At 42.1% G+C, this 24,414-nt stretch overlaps 1 protein-coding gene across 1 annotated transcript in view; it reads right to left on the bottom strand.

Moving 5' to 3' along the window:
- RBM17 (RNA binding motif protein 17) overlaps positions 1–22,425 on the bottom strand; it is a 28,321-nt gene extending 5,896 nt beyond the window's left edge. The window contains 7 exon segments of the mRNA NM_001257732.1: positions 759–900; positions 2,118–2,174; positions 5,230–5,327; positions 6,363–6,529; positions 10,038–10,154; positions 14,251–14,391; positions 22,262–22,425. Of these exon segments, the coding sequence (NP_001244661.1) occupies positions 759–900; positions 2,118–2,174; positions 5,230–5,327; positions 6,363–6,529; positions 10,038–10,154; positions 14,251–14,373 (704 nt within the window). The 5' untranslated portion in view covers positions 14,374–14,391; positions 22,262–22,425.
- Positions 22,426–24,414: the final 1,989 nt, after the last annotated feature.

Genomic DNA, 24,414 nt, shown 5'->3' with positions numbered 1-24,414 from the left:
CAGCCATGTCCTATGTCTGCACCATCCAACATGGTCACCACTTGCATGTGGTCACTGAGCACTTGAAAGACTAGTGAGTTTCAACTCCACTGGCTGTCTCACCGGCTGCATTTCCGCTACAGGCAGCAGCCAGCAGATGCAACACAGCACAGAACAAAGCGTTCGTGTGATGCCACTTCATGGGACAGCCGTTTCACAGGATCAAAATCAACACCATAGAATATCCTCTTAACCAAAATGTTTGCCAAGCCCAGTACAGTTTAAAAAAATCCTCAAGCCCCACCTGAGTGTCAACCTTACAGTCAACTTTTATATGCTGGCAAGCAAATGTCTACTTGTAGTTAGAATGACCCTGAGAACCATGACCTTAAAGCAAATGGCCCACTTTATCAGGGAAAAAAGTATCACCTGTCCTTTGCAGATAGTAAGTCAGCTCTGATTCATATGAGCTATTTTATTTGCAAATGTCATGAAAACAAATGTAAACAGTTATCAGGTTCTGTACCTGTCTAGAAAAATAATGTTCAACATCAAAATGAGTTAAAACTTCTACTGGAAGGTTGCTGTTTTGAACGAGCCCCATCATTACACTGGAATATGCTCCACATGATTGAGGCAGGCACCGTGTGACCTGCACACACCAAGAGTCTCCCCACAGCCTGAATGTCCTCAGTTTCAAACAAGCGGCATCTGTTGAAAGGGCTATCAATGCTTCACACTGTCTCTCAAGTCCTTAGATAAGAACATTAAATCATTACCCCATGTTAGCGAGGAAGGAGTTGCTAGGCCCAGTTGGAGATCTCGGTCTGTCTTGTTCCTCGTACACTGGGGGAGGAATGGCAGCTTTGGAAGACTGTGATCGAGGTCTTGAGTCCTCTTCATAAGGAAAATCTCGGGGTACTATTGGAGAAATATAAAGTAGTTTCACCAAAATACTATAGAAAACCCTCTGAAACCTCACTTGTATCAATTATTTATCTCGAACAAATTTAACCTACTTTTTGGTTTACCACAAGGAGAAAAACACCAAATCAATTTTACAGCCTTTATATGACTTTTTTTTAAAACCAGAGGAAAGTCACTACTTTCCTGATTCCAGCTTTGCTTTTGCTATTTCTATCTCCTCAAATGTCCTTTTTATACTTTACTGAAATGTTATTTACCCTTTAAAATCTCATTGAATGAATATTCTTGCTGGAAAGAGCTTCTGTGTGTTCCAAGGAGATACAATCAGGCCATCTTTTGACTCCCGCAGCACCTTGTGTGCACCTGTCTAGACCCTGACCTATCTCATCAGCCTCACAGCCCACAAAGGTCTCCGAGGTTAGGGGCCATGCACTGGAGCGGTGGCTTCAACCCTAGTTACATGAAAGTCAGCAGGAAGCTTTAAGACCATCCAGATGCCTTGAGCCCCACTCCCAGTGACTGGTTTCAATTGGGGTTTATTGTTTGTCCGTTGTTTTCACGTAACAGGCATTTCATAACATCTTAGAAATTATCTTCTTTAAAAGATAAATAAAATCCAACAAGTTTTAAAAAGTACTATAAATGAGAATATCTGCTTGGGATAGTTTAGGTATGGTCCAATCCAGAGAATGGGAAAATGACCTAGATGATATTCAGAAGTCCAATCCCAATTCCCAAATTCTAAGGAACAGTGGGCGAGGGTGTTTTGGCAATACAATGACACGCAAACCCACCTGCACTGAAATGGAAAGGGAAGAAAAAAATCTAATCAAGGAAGGCATTGCCACCTTGTGGAGGGTCATGAATATAACAGCCTCTAAACCTCTGAGTTAAAAAACTGTAATGATCTGCTGTTTTAACTCCAAATGAATCTAACAAGTAAGATATGTTAACGAAAACAAAGTGAATTGCATAAAAGAGATGGATTCCACTGCATGAAATCCAAGCCTCAGAGCCTGGCATAGAAAGGTCTCTGCAGGAGGGAGGGCACTGCATTCTGAGATCCAGGTGCAGCCTCAGGTGACAGAGCCAGGCAGGCTTGCAGGTCGTTTCCCTCTACACTCAGGAAACCTGGTGCCCAAGCTGAAATCCCCCGTGATTGGGTTAAAGACCTGTATCAGAATAAAAGAGGAAGACACAGATCTACTTACACTCTTTGTCTTTCTCCACCAGAGAAGTGGGTGGGGCAATGGCAGCGCCGCCCATACCTGCAAAACCACAAATCCAAGCATTAAAGGAGGTTTCTGATGCCAGACTCCCAAGGACTATGACACACCATATATCTATCACCCACCCCCCTAAGAAAAAACTAAAAAGGGAGGACCTGCTACTTCTGATGACCTCCTGCTACACATAAACAAACCTCTGATGCTAGGATCTAAAATGTAGAAAAGCGGCAACACTCCCTCAGATACGCAAAATTGTTCCTTCATAAAAGGAACTCAAGAGCCCCACAATGTAGTTTGCAAATGATCATTTTAAGGCAAAACAATACAACCAAGAGAACCAGCAGAAACTTAAAAGAGAGGAATGTAACTATCTACTGAGAGCAATACCTATCAGGCCCTTTATACACATGGCCTTGTTCGGGCTTCACAGACCTCTGAAGTAGATATTACTGCATCCGGTTTACAGATAAGACAATGATCAGAGGGGAGTGAATCAACAGAAAGGGAGTAAACTCAGCTCCCTGTGTTGCCAAATCCCCCCCACCACACAGCACGCTCCTTTTCCAGGGTGCAAACCACTGGAATTAAACACACATTTGAAAGTGTGGGTCCTTCTGGCTCCTGAAGAAACTGCTGCATGTTGTTACTATTCCTGGTGTATTTCCTGGACAATGAATGGTGAACACAAACAAACCAAAAGAGGTAAGACAGATCTTTTCTATCTGCTATCTGACAACTGGAAGGAGAACATCAGTGGAGACCACAGGAATTTTGCATTAGGCATAAGTCCTAACATACATGGATTATATATACATAATATTATATAATACATATGTATTATACCTTAATCAACAATGAAATAACATAAAATGTAAAATTTTAAAAACTGATTACAAAGTCATGCTGCATCAGCACAAAATGTTTGACAAAAGAAATTAGGCCGGGCGCGGTGGCTCAAGCCTGTAATCCCAGCACTTTGGGAGGCCGAGGCGGGTGGATCACGAGGTCAGGAGATCGAGACCATCCTGGCTAACATGGTGAAACCCCGTCTCTACTAAAAATACAAAAAACTAGCCGGGCGTGGTGGCGGGCGCCTGTAGTCCCAGCTACTCGGAGGCTGAGGCAGGAGAATGGCGTGAACCCGGGAGGCGGAGCTTGCAGTGAGCCGAGATCGCGCCACTGCACTCCAGCCTGGGTGACACAGCGCGAGACTCCGTCTCAAAAAAAAAAAAAAAAGAAATTATTCTGGCTGGACACAGTGGTTCACTCCTGTAATCCCAGCACTCTGGGAGGCTGAGGCAGGCAAATCACTTGAGGCTAGGAGTTTGAGACCAGCCTGGTCAGCATGGTGAAACCCCATCTCTACTAAAAATGCGAAAATCAACTGGGCACGGTGGCGCACACCTGTAATCCCAGCTACTCGGGAGGCTGAGGCAGAATCACTTGAAACTGGGAGAGGGAGGTTGCAGTGAGCTGAGATGGCACCACTGCACTCCAGCCTGGGCAACAGAGCCAGAGGGTATCCAAAAAAAAAAAAAAAGAGGCCGGGTGCGGTGGCTCACACCTGTAATCCCAGAACTTTGGGAGGCTGAGGTGGGTGGATCACTTGAGGTCAGGAGTTTTGAGACCAGCCTGACAAACAGGGTGAAACCCCGTCTCTACAAAAAATGTAAAAATTAGATGTATGTGGTGGTGCACACCTGTAATCCCAGCTACTCTGGAGGCTGAGGCAGGAGAATTGCTAGAACCCAGGAGGTTGGAGGTTGTGATGAGCTGAGATTGCACCACTACACTCCTGCCTGGGCGACAGAGTGACTCCAATTCAAAAATAAATAAATAAACTATTCTAAAGAATTATTCTAGAGATTATTCTAAAGCCAGTGTCCACGCATTTTGATCAACAGGACTGGATGATATAAAATCCTCAAGGAGAAATATGAACCTGAGTAAAACCTTCTTATATTTCTTTTGAAATACTTCCTATGATCATTTTATTAACCTCGTCACTAGGACCGAGAGTGATTACTGATTCTGAAAAGCAGATTACCTCTAATAAGTTCAGTTAAAAAAATTCAGGGTGATTACTGGAAATCTGCTACTAATCACATTTTTTTTTTTTTTTTTGAGACGGAGTCTCGCTCTGTCGCCCAGGCTGGAGTGCAGTGGCCAGATCTCAGCTCACTGTAAGCTCCGCCTCCCGGGTTCCCGCCATTCTCCTGCCTCAGCCTCCCGAGTAGCTGGGACCACAGGCGCCGCCACCTCGCCCGGCTAATTTTTTGTGTTTTTTTTTTAGTAGAGACGGGGTTTCGCCGTGTTAGCCAGGATGGTCTCGATCTCCTGACCTTGTGATCCGCCCGTCTCGGCCTCCCAAAGTGCTGGGATTACAGGCTTGAGCCACCGCGCCCGGCCTACTAATCACAGTAAAATAAGAACATCAATCTGTCAACAACTATACATATAATGGGCATGCCACTACTTCCCTATCATGAGCTACATGGTCAAAGTCTTCTCATTCAAAGCTATCTAGTTCCCGCTGGTGTTTAAGAAAAAAACAAAACAAAACAATGTCCTTAATATGGAAAGCATGCCTCCTTATTAAAAAGGGTAGTCAATTTATAAGCTGGAAAAACGAGATCTACAAATATTCAACCTGTATACTGAATTCCAAAACAAGTTAACAAAAACCAACATCTGAGGATTAACTAAGATAGTGGAGATGAAATGTGTCACAATGCCCAACACAGACACAGTCAATGTTAACTAGGCTTCTCCCCTAAGAGAAACAACAGAGTGGATTCAGCATAGGCCAACTGGACTGTGCTGCAGTAAGACAGTATAGGAATAGATTTTAAGCTAGTCCCAAAGTATCCAATAAATAAATGTTAGAAAGTGGTTGTGAAGCTCCAAGGAAAATATATATGAAAACCCAATATAAATTAAAACTTACGCAAATGTGTATTGCTGGGATTCCAGAAAGAAAATTACCCAAATCAATGTCAAATGAACTATTTATCAAACTGAAAAGAAAAAGCACATAGTGGAATTGTACTTCTACTATTTAAATATATTTAAGACATATTTGTTCATGCCTTACTTCTTTTCCTCCTCTCTCGCTCATAATCTTCATCTTCATCAGAATCTGGATCTGGTCTCCTTGCAAACCCACTTGCTTCATGTCTGTCTTTGCGCCTTCTGTGATAATAAAGGAAATAAATAAATAAATAAAGGATGAACCAATTTAGAGACCTGAACCTGGGATGACTTCCTCTTGGCCAGAAGATAACCAAATCCTTTCACAATCAACTATTAAGTTGCGGGGGTAGGAAGCATAGCTGGTAAAAGATTAAAGTAGATAAAGTATGAAAAGTGAGAAAAATTCAAGAGATAAATTGAGCCAATAACCATATGAGAGTAACCAGCAATTAAAAAAAGGTTCCTTGACGTTGACCTTTTCCAATGTTAAAGCCTATCAACATAGTAATAGTTTAATCATTTCAATAGTCTATAACACTTTCACTCATTAAATGATTCAAAAAATGGGAAACAGTATATTCATATTTAATATATGTTAACTATTTGACAATTAATACTAAATATTTTTAAAAAGAAGAACTACAAATACATTCTACTACTTGTACTTTGCAAAAACATAAATAAAAGCTGCATACGAATTTTTAAAAATCCACCTGGCTCAAAAATAGTAAAGTTAAGAAGAGTATTTTAAGTACTTTAAATAGTTGTGATTTTACAAGTTGAGAATCCCTTATTCCAAATGCCTGGGACCAGAAGTGTTTCGAATTTTGGAATATTTGCATTACAATTACCGGTTCAGCATCCCTAAGCCAAAATCCCCCAATGCACATTTCCTTTGAGCGGCATGTTGGCATTCCAAAGATTATGGAGTGTTTCAGATTTCGGATTTTTGAATTAGGGATAGTCAACCTATAGCAGAGTACCAGCATAGAAAAAAAATTTTCAACATCAGGTTTATAAGTTATTTTTCTAACAACTCACTCAAAATATACACTTTAGGTCTACAGGTGAAGTTTGCTGTGATTCTGAGATGTAACAGGTACAAATCGTAAAACAGTTTCATTCCTTGTAGTGACTGATCAGATCACCCATGAAAATTAACTTCAGCCTTACAAACAGCAGTGAAGTCCATTCATTAACATTTTAACGAACATTTCAACTGTAAAACATCCCGAAATCCGAAGGAAGCCTTACTTTTCCCTTTCTTCTATTTCCTTTTGTCTTTCCAGCTCCCGCTGTCTCTGTCGTTCCTCTCTTTGGCGCTTCACTACTTTCTCATAATCATTAGGAAACATAGGGTCATATTCGTCAGCTAAGGGAATCAGAACTTCCCCTGCAGAAAACCCACTGGGAACAGGATCCTGAGGAAGGTAAAAACAGCAGTAAAAATCATCTTTATATCTTACCAGTTTACTCACAAAATTAAGGTCAAAGCATATGGGAGATAAAAGGGCCTTGAACATCATCTAGCTCCCTCCTTTGTTTCACAGACAAAGAAAACAAATACCAGACAAGGCCACATGCCTCATCAGGTGGCAGCAGAAACAGGACACAAAATTTCACCTCTTAGATTAGTACTATTTCTATAATACTCTATGGCATTTTTCCTGGAATTCCTAAATAAGCCACTACCAGCTAAAATGTTAGTTGAGTAAAAAATTTGAATATTTATAGTAAAGCACTGAATACTTGTTTTTACAGATCTCTATGACAACTTAAAAAATAAAACAACCATGAACACCACAATCATTCTTGCAGTCATCATTTTAATAGAATAACTTCAGATTCTGATTACATGGAGATAACAATATATGGAGATCTTAGAAACCATCTTCTCGGTCTTTTTAATCCTCAGAACACATGTCCCTTCCCAGGTAGGCTGCATTTCAGGCACTGAGTTTGATACATGGGGATGTAATTTCCCTTCCAGCATCGTATTTTTTTTAAGGTTCACTAAAATCAGGTTTAGATAACAGTTTGTGCTTTCTCATCTATACATTCAGAAACTTGGTCTACTCTTTGAAAGACAAGAAGTAGCCACGACAAAGAAATTAGCAAAACAAGAGAGGCAGAGCACAGCCAGGAAATATCTGAGTAGACACAGAACTTTACCCTAGGCTGGCCTCGGTCTACACGTGGTGCTGGAAGCCCTGACCCAACTTTCCTAAACCTTCCCACACTTTCTCCTGTTAGTTTTCTTAGCATAATTCTTCGTTATTAGCTGTAACAATAAGATGCCTTTTCTCGTTTTCAAAGACACCTCAAACAAGCACAAGTTAGGATTAGTGTCCCCTTTTTGTTAAACACACATCCAAAACAACAAGGATTCATGTCCTTGAGGGCCCAGTCTGTACCTCTTACAGGAGGTACACTGTCCAACTGTATCAAAGGCAAGAAGGTCGTTTGTAAACATGTTTCCTGCTTGAACACAGAACCAGTAAGATTAAGACAGCTTACATGCCATATTACACCTCAATCTAACAGTTCCTTTGTTTCATGGTTGGGTCTGACATTTTGCACTATAAAACAAACACCTCATTTCCTTATGACGAAGTATCAGGAAATGCTATGATCCAATGAATAAGAGCAATTAGGAAAATAACTATAATCACCTCCCAGGCCCTACCACTGGAAAAGATACTTAACGTAGGGCTCCTAAAGGTTAGTTATGCATTTGTATTCATTTTATAAAAGACATTTTAAAAACACAAAAGCACATGAAGATTTATTTTCAGTTATTATTTAGAGAGAAACTGACAATCAGCCACTCAATTTATCTAACACAATTATCACAACGTGTCTAAGAGAACAAACTGTCAATATGAAGGTTCATTCTCTGACACGTCAAAATTTCAAAGAAAAAAACTTTTACGTATAAACCCTGCTATGCTTAACAATGAAATCAATCATCCTTTTCTAAATGCTGCAATGAATAAAGTGATTTGTTCAATTAAAAAAAATTAAAATGTTAATACCCTCAATGCTGAGGAGGGAGGATGGGGTAAAATTCACCCCATATGTCTGAGGTGATACTGTGCACTGCTGGGAGTAAACTGGTGCCAGAACAGACCGGCCATAAAAACGGCTATCTTAATGCCAGCTCAGGAAATCCAAGAAAATAACCCTAATAACACAGAAACAGCTCTGTAAAGATGTTCATTAGTGGGCTGGGTGCAGAGGCTCATGCCTGTAATCTCAGCACTTTGGGAGGCCAAGGCAGGTGGATCGTTTGAGCTCGGGAGTTCAAAACCAGCCTGGACAACATGGTGAAACCTCGTCTCTACAGAAAATTAGTCAAGCGTGATGGCATACGCCTGTGGTCCTAGCAACTCAGTAGACTGAGGTGGAAGGATCGCTTGAGCCCGGGAGGAGGACGCTGCAGTGAGCCAAGACTGCACTACTGCTCTCCAGCGTGGTGACAGAGCAAGACCCTGTCTCAAAAATAAAAACCCCAAAAAGATGTTAATTACAGTGGTATTTATAAAGGCAACGTAAAAGCAAATCTAGGTGGTTTTACAGTCAGGGAATACTTGTGTAAATTATGATGCATTCACTTAATGTGAATAAAATTAAAAATTGATCATGAAAACTTTGTAACAAGGAGGAAAAAGGCTTACTCATTAAATAGGAGACTAATATTATAGGTACTAGAACCAATACACAATTAGAGAAGAAACGATGAACCAGTTTTTTAATTAGATGTAGTAGGAAAAAACTAGGTATCAAATTTATGGGGGAAAATGCTCAATGATTAGGAATCAGCAAAAAAACACCTCCACCATGGGGTGCCTTCCCACGTGAAGAACTACCAGCCCTCAGGAGCAACACCCGCTCCCCTCAGAAAAGGGTAACTCAAGGCTAAGCTGCAGCCACGGCCTGGCCCAGAACACAAGCAGGACAGGCCGCAGGCGGAGCCCAGCCCAGAACAGTGACGCGAAACGGAGTTTTGGGCAGGAGTGTGCCCTTGGGGCTGCTCCAGCCTGATGCAGCCCTTCCCACAGGTGGTGGAAAGGATAAGCACGCCTTGCTAAGAAACTGTCTTGATAGCACTATTATTAATCTTTTGGTCATTTTCCATCAAGCGGTTTTGTGCGATTCATAGTGTTGTTTAAATGACCACAGTCATTATCTGAATGCCATCTGTGGAAAGATAAATGTATACTTAAATAGTGGGTATAATTTTAACTAGTTTATTCACTCATTTTACCTCATTTTTTCTAGTTTTAACTATGATTTTGAGTTATCCTTTCCAGATTTTCTTCATCCTCAGTAACCCAATTTATAGACTTGACCACGTTTGTTTTCAAGCATATGTAAAATCACTGGAATCATAAAGGTTAGGGTGGAAGTGGGTTTTAAAACCCCTTTCTCTGTTTTAATCCACAATAAATCAGTAAGTACTAACATTGTTATGATAGCAAAAAATAGAAACAACCCATATATCCAGCATTAAAGGAATTACAGTTCATCTACACAAGAGAATAGAGTGAAGCCATTAACGTGATCATACAGTCCTGTATTTTTTGACACAGTCACAATGTATTAAGTAAGAAAAGCAAGTTAGCAGAAGGTGGAGCAGGCACAGAATGGAAAAATATAAGTTCTTCACTTCTGCAGTGTATGACTGAAGGTAATTTGTTTTTCTTTCTGCCTATTTCTAGTTTCTGATTTTTCTACGACAAATTATTTTATTTCAAATAGATAAATTTCAAAATTGGCAAAACAAAAGTAAAAATTAGGTGGAAAATAATATTGACTTGGTTTCAAAGGCCTACTAAGGAGACCATCTGTTAAGAGTAACATATATGCAAAATAAGCCACATGGAAAACAGGAAAATGTATCAAGGTCACAGGCAGGTGCGGCCTTACCTTCAGCCCAGCTGCTACATGTGGTGGCGTGTCCACAATTTGCCGGTCATCTGAGGAGCCACCTCGCTTCAGGTCAATGACTGGGGCGAGGACTGTACTTTGTTTCGTCCTTTGGCTCTAAAATCATCAAAAACGAGGAAAACATACTGAAGTTTCAAATTAAAATTCACTGTTTGCAACAAATACTTTCTTTCTGGTCCCTGCAACAAACCTTTGAGATATGAGAAAACCATAATCTTAAAACAACAGCCTTTTAATTTATTACTATAATCATGTTATTTTCTTTTCAGCTTTTCAAAAAAACACGAGATTTTCTCCATTTCTGTGAAAGGTTTACGGTAAACTTGGTCACTTTCAAAAGATACCTGGGGATGAGGATTTTGTTCCCTCCTACTAGGATACAGAATCCTTCCTACCTCCTTTATTATAAATCTACAAAAAAAAGTTTTTAAAAGAAAACAATCATTCCTACACATTCAATTATAGTTAATGTTCTACCATACTTTCTTGGCCTTACACCTATATTTTTTGCTACACCATTTGAAAGAAAGTTGGAGACATCATGACGCTTCACCCTAATCTCCTGAAACTGTGGACATTCTCCTATGTGAGGTTACCACCCCTAAAAAAATCACTAATTCCCATGTCATTTCCCATCCAGTTCATATTCAGATTCTCCAAGATATCCCCAAAATGTCCTTTAAACAGCTGATTTTTTTGAACCAGGATCCTACCAAAGTTCCTGAAATGCTTTTGTTTTTTAAGTGTCTTGATTAAGAACAGTCCCTCTTCCCCATCATCATCATCACCATCATCTTCATCTCCTCTTCCTTTTTTTCCTCTGACACTATCTTGCAAAATGCTGTTTGTTCTAGATCTGTCTAATAACTACCTGGCTATTTAGTTTAGCTTGTTCCTCTATTCCTTGTAACTCCTGAAACCTGGAGGTTAAAGGCTTGATTGAATGCAGGGTAAAGCTTTTAGGCAAGAACACTTTGCAGGTGAGGCAGTGTGCCCCTTCCGGCATCACACAGCAGGCACACTGAGTCAGGCTGCCTATCAGCAAAGCTAAGGTTGATCACATGGGTATGCTGGCAACTATTAGATCTTTTGATTAGAAAGGTTTAATTTTTCTCTTTTGCAAGTCAAAGTGTTACAAATTTTCATTACCACTATAAAAGGCACAAAATAAGCCTTCATCTCTCCTGAATATAACAATACTTATAAATTTAAGCAAACAAAATTTAACCCAATTAACAACTCACAAAGTAAATATGAAAGTTTAAAGAATGGAAGGGGGATTTATTAGAATCACATCTTTTCTTTTTTTTTTTTTTGAGATGGAGTCTTGCTCTGTCGCTAGGCTGGAATACAGCGGTTCGATCTAGGCTCACCGCAACCTCCGCCTCCCAGGTTGAAGCAATTCTCCTGTCTCAGCCTCCAGAGTAGCTGGGATTACAGGCGCATGACACCACACTGGGCTAATATTTGTATTTTTATTAGAGACAGGGTTTCACCATGTTGGTCAGGCTGGCCTCAAACTCCTGACCTCAGGTGATCCACCCGCCTCGGCCTCCCAAAGCGCTGGGATTACAGGTGCGAGCCACCGTGCCCAGTCAGAATCACGTATTTTCTATTATTTTCTATTCAATATAGAGTTGGCCCTCTGTATCTACAGGTTCCACATATCTAACCCCAGGATGAAAATATTAAGAACATAAAACAATACAAGAAAAAATACAAATTAAAAAACCAATACGGTATAACAACTTTTTACACAGCATTTACATTGTGTTAGGTATTGCAAGCAATCCAGAGATTATTTAAAATATGGGAAGATATGTGCTGGTTATGTGCAAACTCCACACCATTTTATATAAGGGACTTGGGCAGTCTTGGATTTTGGTATCCGGTGCGGGGGGATCCTCGAACCAATCCCCTGTGGACACCAAGAAACAACTTTGTATTTTTCAAATGGAGATACAAATGAAACCACAGCTTCAAATTTTCTCTACCAAATAAATATCTTTACAGGTTTGGCTAGGCCAATCTAGTATTCTGAGTAACTAAACAGCCTAAGAGAATGCAATCTTCATTTCCCTTAAACAAACAAACAAACAAACCCACAAAACTAACTGTACATAGCAATCTCAAAAGTTTTAGAAAGTTAGTAGAAATAACTTCACAAGCTACCTCAAGTTTTAAAAATCTATATGAGGCCGGGCATGGTGGCTCACATCCACATCTTTCCTGCAAAGCAAAAGTTACATGAAATCTACAAAGATTTTATACATTTACTTTTTTAAAAAATTAAAGAGAAAAACGAGGTTTTGCTAACCTTCCTTACATTTGGAATGAAAACTTGCTTTAAAAAAACAAAAAATACTCGCATCCAAAAAATCTAAATTTGGTAATGATGAATTTTAAAAAGACAAAAAAACTTCTACAATACTGAACAATCAAACGTAAGCACTTCCATGTAAGTATCTATTGATGTGGTAAAGGGAAAAGAAAAATGAGTAAAACTTTAAAAAAAAACCCTGTGTATTATGGAAATTTTCAAACATGAAATTAAAGAGATTATAAATTCTTAAGTCTCTGCTATCCAGTTTCAACCATTACCAACTCATGGGTAGTTCTGTTCTTCCCTCCCTCCCCTGCCTGGTACTGAATTGTTTCGAAGTAAATCCCAAAAATGACATCATCTTATCAGTAAATATTTCAGCATGTATCTCTAAAGTACTTTTTCTCAAGTTTAATTATTGCCTCCCCAACAAGGAGCCTTTTAATACATTTTTTCCGACACATGAAATTTTAACACTGTGCACAATATGAGCAAGATTTTTTTGCCCCCCAAAAGACCAACATTCGCTCCGTTTGGGGGGATATAGCCTCCACTGCGAATGCAAACTCTAGAGCATAACGACCTCTAAAATAGTAAACAAATCATACCATTCTCATGCCTACATTTTAATGGCAAATATCCAGTCGACAACTATGTTTTTAATGTTTTACATGTTGAGTTATTTCAAGGACATTGCCAATATCCAACATGCACACAACAGAAACAAAAGCAATTAGCATCCAGACTACATATGCCTGACACCTTCACAACCAACCCCAGCCCTCAATAAGTTACACCCAGCAGCTTAGGTATTCTGTGGAGCTTCTTCCCAAAGTGCTGCTTCCAAACTACCGCCAACAAACCAGTAGGAATGCTACTTAAAAATGCCCACTCCTGGGGCTCCAGTCTAAACTAGAGTTTACCAGAATATCAGGAGTATGGCTACACAATCAGCACCTTAAACAAGTTCTCACTCAATCTTAGACCTCCACTACTTAAGTTTGAAAACCAGTGTCACTGCTGGTTCAGAGTACCAGTTTTGCTTTGTTTGTTTGTTTTTTTGAGACAGAGCCTTTTTTTTTTTTTTTTTTTGAGACGGAGTCTCGCTCTGTCGCCCAGGCTGGAGTGCAGTGGCCGGATCTCAGCTCACTGCAAGCTCCGCCTCCCGGGTTCACGCCATTCTCCTGCCTCAGCCTCCCGAGTAGCTGGGACTACAGGCGCCCGCCACCTCGCCCGGCTAATTTTTTGTATTTTTTAGTAGAGACAGGGTTTCACCGTGTTAGCCAGGATGGTCTCAATCTCCTGACCTCGTGATCCGCCCATCTCGGCCTCCCAAAGTGCTGGGATTACAGGCTTGAGCCACCACGCCCGTCCTGAGACAGAGTCTTGCTGTGTCACTCAGGCTGGAGTGCAGTGGCGCAATCTCTGCCTCCCAGGTTCATGCCATTATCCTGCCTCAGCCTCCCGAGTAGCTGGGACTAAAGGCACCCACTCACCATGCCCAGCTAATTTTCTGTATTTTTAGTAGAGACGGGGTTTCACCGTGTTGGCCAGGACGGTCTCCCATCTCCTGACCTCATGATCTGCCTGCCTTGGCCTCCCAAAGTGCTGGGATTACAGGCGTGAGCCACCGTGCCCAACCCCACAGAGTACTGTTTTTCTTCATTCCTATCCCATGAAATGTTCCCATTCCCAGGAGCCAGGAGCAGCAAAGCGGCCTTAAACTCCTCATTCCTCTCCCCCTACAAATGTTTAACACCATTTACCCAATACAAAGGCAGAAGAGCAAGCTGAAACCAAACTCCTTGTCATCCTAATGAGCAACCCACTCTGGAGGCCTCTGCTCTCCTGCTCTGGGCTTGTCTTTACCTTTGCCTGAGTGAGAGCTGCCTTCTTCACCTGAAGCTGAGACTGCAGAAGTTTGAAGTTTTTGGACCAGCCTTCTGTTTTTGAGTCACTGGTCTCCACTCCTAGGTCATCGTACAGGGACATCTTTTCTTCAGTTTAATGCTGAAAGGCAAAAGGGGTGGGGATTAAAGAATGCACAATTCAATAAAGGCTTTTCATGTTAAAATAAAAATCACGAAATTTTAGAGGTAAAAGGTCCAGGACCTTTCAGCAACAGAGGCCAAGGCTCCTGGTACCATTAATGCAGGGTTCTTCCCGATATATGAAGCTACACCATGTATTATTTTTAAAATAAGGCTCTAGAATTCATTTTTCCATCTACAAGACCATGCAGTCAGGTGATCCATGAGTGAAATCCTTCAAAGCTAGGGCACATAATGAGGTAAGAATTGAGACATTATTAATTACATATATCCAATGTTTAAAAAATTCTATTCATGTCAGTGCCAAAAAGTAGAAGCCTTAAAAACACAAATTACCAGGTTGATTTAGCACAATTAGCTACCCTTTCATAAAGAAAAAATTTAAACATACTCTTAGGGAAAAAAGTGACAGAAATGACCTCTTAGATGTGATTTTGTCAATTACGATTATCGGCGGGGGGGGGGGGGGGGGGGCGGTGCTGGTTATATCTTAAATACTATGACTTCCTCATATCCCCCCCAAGTGGAAACTTGTCATCTTTAATGATAGCAATTACAAAGAGACAATCAACAATCTGCATGTGAACAAGCAACACACAGCTTCCGTGCAGAACAGAGGAACACGTGAAAACAAAAATCAAGTCAGCAGGCACAAAGCATGACATGCAATGCAGCATCGGCAGCAGGTCCCATGAAAGCCCAGCACTGTACAGACATGGATGCTGGGGTTTAGGGAATCAATCTGCCCAAGGCCACAGTGGAAGCCCCTTCCAACCCAGCCAGGCCAACTCCAGAGCCCTCACCAGTGAACCCCAACTGCCACTTTTAAAAAAAAACTCAACATTCCGAAACCCACCGACATGCTTACTTCTTCAAATAAGAAATCAATCTCACAGACAGAAAGAGAACATAATTTAAACAGAAACCCACAAGTTGCAAGCAAATGCTTAGCACAGTAGTTCCCAATTTATGGACAAATTCCCAAAGTCTGTCAGTTCCCAGGGGGCCCATAAAGCATTTTCCCATGGAAACAGTGTTATCGAAAAGCCTAATTTGCTTGTGTTCTGTGGCTCAGAAGAGAAGGAAAATATTTAACACACATCCTCCTTAGGTCTGACTCGGCAAGCATTTCTCTTGAAGGTACTCTTACTTCTCAGCTCCTCCATTACCAGGATTCTAACACCCTGCCACCCCAACACCTTAGCTGATGTTGGTACCACACTGTTTGGAGTGAGGGACGGAGTGCACACCAACTTCTGTTCCCTCAGAAGAACTGCCCTGGTCTTAAGTACAGGAACTCCCTGCCTGAAGTCAGCATCCAGAAAACTGGTACCACTTTTTAGTTTCTTCCATTCCTTCATAGGTGAACCCTCCGATTAATTAAAACCTCTCCCTTTTCCTTCATACGTGAACACTCCGATTAATTAAAACCTCTCCATTTTGATTTTTAAATGAAAGGCCCCCCAAGGCCGTACAGAAGCAGGGAAAGCAGACTGTCCAGGGGTATCGACGGCTGACTGCGCAAACGAATCACATTAAGAATGAAGGGATGGCGGCTGCGGTGGCTCACACCTGTAATCCCAGCACTTTGGGAGGCATAGGAGGGCGGATCACTTGAGGTCAGGAGTTCCAGATCAGCCTGGCCAACATGGTGAAACTCTGTCTCTATTAAAAATACAAAAATTAGCTGGGCGTGGTGGTGGACGACTGTAATTCCAGCTACTCGGGAGGCTGAAGCATGACAATCGCCTGAATCTGGGAGGCGGATGTTGCAGTAAGCCAAGATCACACCACTGCACTCCAGCCTGGGCGATAGATCGAGAGTCCGCCACCTCCCCTCCTCCCGCCCCCGCCAAAAAAAAGAATGAAGGGATGCTGGGATGCAGACAGACTCTCCTCCTGATTGACATCTTCATTGCCAAACTGCACTTTCTCAGGAACTTGGGGATGACGTCTCATGACACAGGCCTGAAGCACTGAGGCCAAATCAGGAAAAAATAATGAACTCCATTCTTTAACAAATATGGCTGAAATATAACCATGTCCTCAAAGTCTTGGAGGGAATCTCCTGATGTCCACTTCAGAGCCTAGTTTAATAACTCTGAACTCCAAGAAAACCTAGATCCAGTTTGTTTTGTTCACTGCTCTATCCTCAGACTAAGATCAATATCCAACCCACAGCTAAATAGGAAATGAGGCCAAACTGCAGTTTATACTCCATTTACAAAGCCCTCTCAATTAGAAATTTCTGGCCAGCAATCACTGGCCAGAAGGAAGAACACCACACCAAATAGCTTTTGAGGTTTTTGTACACTTTTCTTCCGGCTTACCCAGAACTCAAAACTCATTGTTCACATCTAGATACATATCCTTAAATTTTAATCTAAAAACACTCAAACAGCAACAGTAAAGAAAAACAATGCTGAGAGTCCAGCTTAGCATTGTGGCTCCCAAAAACACTTCTTCAGAAATGACCATGCACCTTTCATCTAACTTAATCTTTTGAGTCCTCTTCATCCAACTGGTCACCAAACCAAGCCTACTGAACTACGGGTTCTTCTGTTCCTTCTTTATTCTTAAAATGGAAGGGGAATACTAATACATTCTGAGAAATAATGTGACTTTCTGGAAAATCACAAAACAGATAAACCAAAATCTGTTTGTAACTCAAACTAAACTTTACTTTAGATCATTGCTTTTCTCAATACAGACTATCTCCAATATGAAAATCTGAAATCCTTCGAATCTGAGCAACAACATGACCCCAAAATAGAAAATTCCACACCAGGCCGGGTGTGGTGTCTCACACCTGTAATCCCAGAACTTTGGGAGGCTGAGGCGGGCGGATCACGAGGTCAGGAGATGGAGACCATCCTGGCTAACATGGTGAAACCCCGCCTCTACTAAAAATACAAAAACTAAATTAACCAGGCATGGTGGCGGGCGCCTGTAGTCCCAGCTACTGGGGGTGCTGAGGCGGGAGAATGGCGTGAACCCGGAAGGCGGAGCTTGTGGTGAGCCAAGATTGCGCCACTGCACTCTGGCCTGGGTGACAGAGTGAGACTCCATCTCAAAAAAAAAAAAAAAAAAAAAAAAAATCTACACTTGACTTCATGTGATGGGTCACAGTAAAAAATGCAGTGAAATCTTTTTGCATGCACAAAATTATTAAAAGTATTACATATATTGCATATTCAGGCTATGTGTAGAAAGTATATATGAGGCATAAATGAATTTTGTGTTTAGACATGGGTCCCATCCCCAAGATATCTCACTATGTATATGTAGGCATTCTGAAAATCTAAAAATACCCGAAATTTGAAACACTTCTGGTCCAAGCATTTTGGGTAAGGGATACTCAATCCATTTCTCTTTATAACTTGAGAACTTTACCAAAAGTGTTTATGAATACGTTAGTGCCACCAGAAATGTGTTAACCAAATGCCCATTAAACTTCGAGGGGAAAGACTCATTTATTTTTGCATCTACAATTTCTGTCATAGAGTAGGCATTTAATAAGCTTTATTAAAATACTAATAATGGGCTGGGTGTGGTGGCTCACGCCTGTAATCCCAGCACTTTGGGAGGCCAAGGCAGGCGGATCACTTGAGGTCAGGAGTTTGAGACCAGCCTGGCCAACATGGTGAAACCTCATCTCTATTAAAAATACAAAACTAGCCGGGTGTGGTGGTGCATGCCTGTAGTTCCATCCCAGCTACTTGGGAAGCTGAGATAGGAGAATCGCTTGAACCCGGGAGGCGGAGGTTGCAGTGAGCCAAGATCGCACCACTGCACTCCAGCCTGGATGACAGGGCGAGACTCTGTCTCAAAAAAATAAAATAAAATAAAAGATAAAATATAAAAATGTGTTAAAATGGTAATTGGATGTATGTTTCACTACACATAAAAAATTTTTTTTAAAAGAAATAGGCAAAGAGGCAGCACTGGGGAATAAGGGAAGGAGGTAAACCCCAGGGAGGGAGGCAACACTCCTCACCCTCCCCAGAAGAGTCAACTCTGATGGAAAGAGCTCTCTAAACTTTGAGGTTAAAAATCAAGCAGCGTACTAGATCTCAGCTGCCAACAGTTCTTCCATCAATAGATTCAATATTAAGCAAAAAATTCAGAAGTGAATTAATGAGGTTTTATGAGACCACACATCTCCTCTGATTCCATGCCATTTAAGATGGCTGACTGACAATTCCAGTTGATTTGCTGCATTGTGCAAAAGTTTCAGAAACCACTAGGCAGCAAATCTCATTTAAAGGTCCTCATTTCTCTTCTGAAACCTGCAAAGTGCTTTAAATATTAGAAACTGATGTCATCTCACCAGCATCTGCTAGTTTTCTCTAACACTGAGCTTACAAAATCAAATCTCTGCATCACAGCAAATGCAAAAGAGCTTTCTTTGTTTTTCTCATTTTCACTGAACTTTAAGTTCACAGAATGGGATTAATCATAGCAACAACACACTCTCATCCATCCACATATGTACTACCTGCTTTTGTTTAATTATTATAATGCTGCAAGCACCTATGATTTCACCGCCCAAAACAAGACAGGAGCTAGACTCAGAAACCACACTCAACCACACTGCTGCCCCAACCCATTCATGTAATTTCCCTGGAATCCTGTTCTCATTATTTCCTTGTTTTCCTCCTTTTATGTAATTTTATTTACAGTTTTAGTTAATCTATTCCTTAAAAAGTGTGTATTCCTTATTTTAGCTGTATTAAGCATTTATGAATATACAATAGTTAATTCTCCCCACCGCAACTACTGAAATATAGTAAGTGCATTAATAAGACTGCCAAGACCCAAACTTACCCTAATTAACGTTGACATATTACTTAGACAACATAACACACTTATTTCATTAGGTCTGCTGCCAGGTAACAAAAAGTTGTACTTTCTAACAATTGGATATACCACAAGAAGCCAGGATCAAAAGTAAATACAAATTGCTGGGTTTTATAACTTTAAAATATTTGCTATTTCCTTCCTTTTTGTGGCAACACTACGCTTTGAGCAACCCACGTTTCATATATGCTACATTTTTTCTCAAGAAACATAACAAACATGGTTCTGCCAGAAGGAAGAATGTTGAGTTTTCAAGATTCCACCCAAGCTGGAAAGTATTTTTTTAAAACATGTGCAACTGGCAGGAAAAAGAACATGGAAGTGTCTTCTCAGAAGCACCCCACCTACTTATCTTTCAAGTGCATCTCAGAAGCCTTTAGTGACTATTGCCCCCACATAAAACTAACTCCCCCCAATTGGTTTCCTCAAGCATACTCAGATCACAGCAACCTTGGCAAGTTATGCTGCCTATTGTTTCACACACCTGTTTCTTCCTGCAGTGTAAGCCCCCTAAGGGCAGGGGTGTTTTTTATCTTCAGCTTTGTATCTCTAGCTTAGCACCATGATTGAACACTGTAAGTGGCTCTATTAATATTTTTTAAATGTGTTAGTCAAAGGATGAAAAATGTTAATGCACCTATTTAAATCACATTATTATGAAACAGTGAGATCTGCAGATCTGCTTTTTAAGCACATAACTTATAAGTAGGATAAAATTTAAACTGTAAACCACAATTAAGGAGAGAAAAACTACCACCACCACACAACCAATAAAGAGTCGAGGTCTGAGTTCTGAGCACCTAAAGAGGCAGGCTTGTTAGGAAGAAATATTTCTATCACTAAATAGATACTCATGCATCATAAAACAAAGCATGCCTCTTTGAAGTCTAAAGAATATGGCAAGACTGGGCCCAGTGGCTCACGCCTGTAATCCCAGCACTTTGGGAGGCCGAGGCAGGAGGACCACCTGAGATCAGGAGTTCGAGACCAGCCTGACCAACATGGTGAAATCCCGTCTCTACTGAAAATACAAAAATTGGCCGGGCATGGTGGCAAGCGCCTGTAATCCCAGCTACTCAGGAGACTGAGGCAGGAGAACCATTTGAGCCCGGGAAGCGGAGGTTGCAGTGAGCCGACTTGCACAGCTGCACTCCAGCCTGGACCACAGAGTGAGATTCTGTCTCAGGAGAAAAAAAAAAAATATGGCAAATATACATAGAAATGAACAGGAGGGGAAACAGAAGGGGTGGTGCACTTTGGTGTCCGCAAAAAATACAGCTAAAAAAGCATCTACTTCAAGTATAAGCTCTACCATGACTTTCTAAAGAATTAAAAAAATTTTTTTTTCCCATACCTCCATCTGACACCCTTGTCAATTTAATCTTTCCGTTCAATCTCACACTCTGCTGTTACCAAAATGCAAACAGTCGAGTAGAGTCACCTGTAATTTAGGCGAATAAACAGAACTTCCTTCACTATTGACTATTACGAAAGGTTTGAGACATGACTAGCCCGGGATCATCTGTTCCCTGCTGGGGGGAGGTCTGAAAAATTCCTATGTAGGGGAGAATGGGAAGGTAATTTAAAGCAAACCAGGTAAAAAGAAATCCACTTTAAATAAAGTTGCATTTGGGAATGTACAACAATCCTCTCAAGTGCCTCCAGAAACGCTGTCTTTGGTTCCAGAGAGTTCCACAACCGCACAACCTGCTGTTATAAACTAGACAGCATGCATCACCTTGCTTAACTAAAAGCCCTCTCGTTTAGCTCGCTAAACTGTTACCCCACATTCCCTAAAAGCCGTCATTACGGTCAAAATATCCGCAGCATTTATCAACTAAAAATGTGGAAACCGAGTCTCACCCTTTTAAAAACTCCATCTGCTGCGGGGAGCCAGTGCTCATCTTGAGTATATGCGAATCTTGCCCTTATCTAGAATATCCTATTTCCCATCCATATGCCTGGCTCTAGCAAAATAAGGACCCCCAACGGCGCTCCTTTACTGCTTCTCAAGAAACCTCCGTGTTCTGACCTGACTACTCCTCGAAACACCCGAAACACCCGCTCCTCAAACCTTTCTCTCTGCCTTACCTGCAGTTTCCAGAACGCACTACGAGGCTTCACTTCTGCTACTTTCGCACTTACCGCCGGGAGCCTTTTTCCCCAGCTCCCACCATCTAACAAAGTACCTTCAAGACTCAACAGAAGCATCACCTCCTCTCCCAAGAGAGGTCCTTTCAGACCCTACTTGCGTCTCTCAGATCAACCCGGGCCTGGGTTTTCACGCCTGCTTTCCTAGAAACCAAACTCCTGCGAGCAGGGGCAGAACCTCCTTCCACCTGCATTCCCCGATCATTACACATCCTCTGGGCAAGAGGTGACGCTCAAAGACTGCTTGGGGTCGGCCGCGAGCGCTGAAACACCGCTCAAACAGCACGAGCCGAGGCGACGCCGGGGTCAGGCCTGCATTCCTGTCCTAGCGAGCTCTGGAGTCTGGGAAGCGCCAACGTCTGCACTCCCAGTTCTGAGTCCCGGGGAGGAACCGGCTTCTTTCTCTGAGCCCCGGAGAGGGGCAACTGTGCGGGGTCAGGGGGGACACGCTCCGGACTACTGGGGTCTAGTGACCGGACAACTTCGTCAGGATGTGGCCCACGAGGTGAAGGAGAAACGCTCTTCAGTACCAAAGAGCCAGAGGCAGACAGGAGGAGGAGGAGGAGGGGAAGAGGGAGGTCAGGGCCCGGGTCACCGGAGGCGGCGGCGGGCGGAGGGTCCCGGGCTGCAGCCGCGCGGAGAGACCAGGGCCCGCCGCGGGGACTGAGACCCCCCGGAGGCTCGGGCTGCGCTGGCCCGGCCCCCGCCCCTCGCGACGGGCCTAAAGCCGCGGCCTTGCGTCCGGCGCCTCCCGGGAAGGCGCGCCCGCCTCAGGTCCCGCCAGGCCGCCCACCCGGGGCCGCCGGGGTGCGACTTACCTGGCCCGCCCGGCCGACTCTGCCCATGGGCCGCGGCGGCGGCAGCGCGGAGCCGGGCGGCACTCCGCGGAAACCCGCCGGCGGCAGGAGGCCTCGGCGGCGCCCACCCTCCGCTGAGTCCTCAGGGCGCTCTGCGGCGCGGGGTCAGGGAGCGCGGGCTGCCGGGAGAGCGCGCCCGCGCCTGCGCCGCGCCTGCGCCAGCGCCTGCTTCGGCTTCTGCGCCTGCGCCGAGGGCGCCTTGCCGCACTGCCCCCTGCCCGCGGGAGGACCGCACTGCACGCTCCCCTCCGCCGGCGTCGTCTTCTACCGTCAAGAGGTGTCGCCCTGGCGCACATTTTCGAAATTCCACAAGGTTTGGGGAGCGCGGCAGCGCCCCTAGATGGTGAGGAGGAGAAGTGGTCCGAGGCCCGGCTTTCTGATGGGGAGGTGGGGGAAGTCCCTCCAGGCCCCTCGCTCTCATTCATTCAAAACCTCTCCTATATAAGCAAAAAGTTGAAAATAAGTCTGCATAGGCGAGATGCTGCAAAAGGATGGCAAGGAGCACGGGGTTAAGCGTAAGATTAAGGAAACAGATGCCGCGATTAGGGGTACAGAGAAGAATGTCAATGCTATAAAGCCTCGGTCTTTAAAAACGACATCGCTGACAGAAGTAGGGAGGGGAAGGGAACGTGGGACTTCGGGTTAATATGATTTTTACATCTGTAATTGGGTCTCAAATAAAGTTCAAGCCGATAAATCAAATAGTAGAGATTTAAGCAGACGTCTTAGTCGGAAGGAATATACCAAGAAAGTTACTATAATCCATTAAAATTCAGTGATTAAGAAAACGGGAAATGGGGGAAAAAAGAAATACAGTGGAGAGACAAAAGACAATCTAAAGAAAGAGAGGATTAAAGACGTCATGGGATGGTATAATTCTGAGGGTAACCCAGAACAAAACTACAAAGTTTTCAAATAATCCACACATACATGCACACACACACACACACCCCCACAGCAAAACAAACCAATATAGGGAAATATTTGAAAAAGTTACAAAACAGAAAGCACAACCAAACTATATGACAGAACAAGACCAAATATCTCACAAGAAGATATATAGACCTAAGCTTACCTATTAAAAAACTACAACCTCAGATTGGAGCCCAAACCATCATGCAACTCAGTGTTGTATACAAGAAAGTACTAAAGTTATTCTGAGTTTGAAAAATACAAGATTGGAAAAGCTATACCAGGATAATGCAAAAAATATTTTTAAAAATCAGGAATCACAAACAACTTACTCAAACGTTGATTTCAGGGCAAAAAGCATTAAGTAAGAGTAAGAAGGGCATTTTATAATCTTGAGAAGCACAATTCACAATCAAGAAAAAAATGGGAAAAATAGGAAAATCTTTGCACCAAATCACATAATCTCATTATTCATAGCAAACACTGTAGGAGTGAATGAATAGGCAGAAATAATTGGCACATTCCTTGCCAGACTAAGGGTACAAAAAGTAAATGAGGATTGAGAATACCTAAAAATACAATTCCTAGGATAGATATCAAATGCTGTCCCCTAAATAGACATAACATCTTTCCTAGTGTCTAAGGAATATTCACAACAATTAGTCCTATTTTAGACCACAGAGAAAATTTTTAATATAGTCCAGTAAGTAGAATCATATGGGTAATATTATCTGCAGCAATTCAATAAAAGTAGAAATTAATGAAAAAAAAACAGAAAATAAAGCATGCCTACCCCTTGAAAATTTTTAAATGCTCAAATAACACTTGGAACAAAAAGGAAAACAAAATCAAAATAACATAATATCTAGAAAAGTATGAAAACGACATACTCATGGGATTTAGCTCAGATAGTACTAACAGGAAAATTTATGGTTTTAAGTTTTTGTATCAACTAAAAACTTGGAATTAAGTGAATTAAGCACTTGTGAAAGCAACTGGAAATAAAATAAAAATGTGAAAAGCAGAAGGAAGTACTTGGTCAATAAAAGAAGCAGAAAGTAATAGTGTGTAAACAGAAAAAGGAAGAAGAGCAAAGATAGAAGTTGTCTAGACTGGGTCTCTCCCCACCCCCGATCAAAGCACAGGTGGGTGTGCAAAGGCCCTGATTAGGAGGCCCAGAACTGCAGGACTTCCTCCAGGTT

The sequence above is a fragment of the Macaca mulatta genome, chromosome 9 (genome assembly GCF_049350105.2).
Source record: "Macaca mulatta isolate MMU2019108-1 chromosome 9, T2T-MMU8v2.0, whole genome shotgun sequence".
NCBI classification, from domain to species: domain Eukaryota; kingdom Metazoa; phylum Chordata; class Mammalia; order Primates; family Cercopithecidae; genus Macaca; species Macaca mulatta.
Note: the sequence above shows the minus strand (reverse complement) of the source record. Positions and strands in the feature narration are given on the sequence as shown.